The sequence below is a fragment of the Neopelma chrysocephalum genome, unplaced genomic scaffold, assembly GCF_003984885.1.
Source record: "Neopelma chrysocephalum unplaced genomic scaffold, ASM398488v2 Primary Assembly neopelma1_96950, whole genome shotgun sequence".
Taxonomy (NCBI): Eukaryota; Metazoa; Chordata; class Aves; order Passeriformes; family Pipridae; genus Neopelma; species Neopelma chrysocephalum.
This window is the reverse complement of record NW_020925593.1, coordinates 1-2,049: the sequence shown is the minus strand read 5'-3', so window position 1 is coordinate 2,049 and position 2,049 is coordinate 1. Positions and strand designations below refer to the sequence as shown.

The following is a 2,049-nucleotide window of genomic DNA, read 5'->3' as shown; positions in this document are numbered from 1 at the left end:
TGTTTCCCCTCTCCCAGCACTCACAAAGTCCACCCTGTCCTCGGCCAGCCAGTTTAGGGCTGGTTTAAGGCTGTTTTAGGGTGGGTTTGGGTGGTTTTAAGGCAGTTTTAGGGATGTTTCCCCTGTCCCAGCACTCACAAAGTCCACCCTGTCCTCGGCCAGCCAGTGGAAGCACTTGAGGAAGAGGAGGAGAGTGAAGAGGGCGACGAAGCGGGGGCTGAAGTCGTCCCTGAACACGGTGAAGGCCAAGCAGGTCTCGGTCACCGCGTACCACGAGCGCTCCAGGAGGTGCTGGGGGGGCACAGGGGGGGCTCAGGGGGGGCTTCAAACCCCCCAGGCCGGACCCCAACGTGGGGCATGAGGGCTCCCGGGGTGGGAAACACACCCAGGAGGGAAGAGAAAGGGCCCTTGGGGTTCAAAATCCACCCCAGAGGGGAGATAAAGGATCATCGGGGGTCAAAATTCACCCCAAAGTGGGGATAAAGGATCCCTTGGGGTTCAACATCCCACCCAAAGTGGGGATAAAGGATCATTGGGGTTCAAAATCTACTCTAAAGGGAAAATAAAGGATCACTGGGGTTCAAAATCCACCCCAAAATGGGGATAAAGGATCTTTGGGGTTTAAGATCCATCCCAAAGTAGAGACAAAAGACTCTTGGCGTTCAAAATCTACCCCAGAGGGGATAAAGGACCCTTGGGGTTCAAAATCCACCCCAAAGTGGAGACAAAAGACTCTTGGGGTTCAAAATCCACACCAGAGGGGAGATAAGGGACCCTTTGGGGTTCAAAATCCCCCCCAAAAATGGCATCAGAGATCTCCTGGGGCTCAGAATCCCTCCAGAAACTGAAACAAAATAATCTCAGCGTTCAAAATTCTCCCCCCCAAAATGGAACTAAAATACTTTCACAGCTCAAAACCCTTCCAAAAATACAACTGAGGGTTTCTGGGGGTTCAAAATCCACCCCAAAAATGGAATCAAAACACTCTGGGGATTCAAAATTTCTCAAAAATGGACCCAAAATCTTCTGAGGATCCAAAATCTCCCCCAAAAAAGCTCTGGAAGCCTCTTGAGGGTCAAACATTCCCCCCCCCCAAAAATTTCCCTAAAAATAAACCCAAAACCACCTCAGGGACCAAAATCTCCCCCCAAAAAAGGTGCTGGAAACCTCTCGAGGTTCAAACCTCCCCCCTCCAAACGGATCCAAAATCCTTAAAATGGAACCCAAACCCATCTGGGGTCCAAAATTCCCTCCAGAAAACGTCCTGGAAGCCTCTTGAGGTTCAACTCCCTCTCTAAAAGGATTCAAAATCCTCCTTCAAACGGACCCAAAGCCCTCCCTGGGTCCAAAATCCCCCCCTAAAATAACACCAAAGACCTGCTGGGGTCCCAAATTCCCCCCTAAACCCTCCCCCAGTCCCCCCATTCCCGAATTCCAGGACTCACCTCCATCTCAGCCGCCCTCAGCTGCCCGAAAAACACCTTCCCCATGAACTTGCCCAGCAGGAAGACCAGGACAAAGGCCTGGATGTACAAAACCTGAGGGGAAAAGGGGCCCAAAAATGTGGGTTTGGTGCCACCGGGACAAGTTCGGCGCCCGAAATTCGGGTCCCAGGGGGATGAGGGGGGGGACAAAGGTGACAGAGAGGAGCCCCCACCCCGTTTTTGGGGGTCCTGAGCGTCGTCCCACCCCCTCCAGGTGTCACCCACCCCCCCAGGGGATTTTTTTTGAGCATCACCAACCCCCAAAGCGCCGTTTTTATCCCCGAAAGCAGAAGTGAGATGCGCCAGGGGAGCTCCCCCCCCCCCCCCCCCGAACAATTAACCCCCCCCAGCAATTAAGCAGCGCTAATTAAGGGGTTAATTAAGCACTCACGGCCATGCTGGGGCTGGATTTGGTGAGATAGACCACGGTGGGGTAGAACTGGTGCTTCAGGTAGTAGGCGTGGGCCACCACGGCCGTGGTGAGCGCCAGGCTCCCGGCCATCACCACCGCCGTGCACAGCATCTCCCCTGCCCAAAAAACACCCTTTTCAACCCAAAAACCTCT

The 2,049-nt window shown here is 53.8% G+C and overlaps 1 protein-coding gene across 1 annotated transcript in view; it reads right to left on the bottom strand.

The window, feature by feature from the left end:
- The window catches only part of SYVN1 (synoviolin 1), a gene marked incomplete at its 3' end in the record, with an annotated part of 8,118 nt that extends 6,075 nt beyond the window's left edge, over window positions 1–2,043 (bottom strand). Inside the window, 3 exon segments of the mRNA XM_027670925.1 lie at window positions 139–291; window positions 1,446–1,538; window positions 1,876–2,043. Coding sequence (XP_027526726.1) covers window positions 139–291; window positions 1,446–1,538; window positions 1,876–2,007 — 378 coding nt within the window.
- Between the last annotated feature and the right edge of the window lie 6 nt (window positions 2,044–2,049).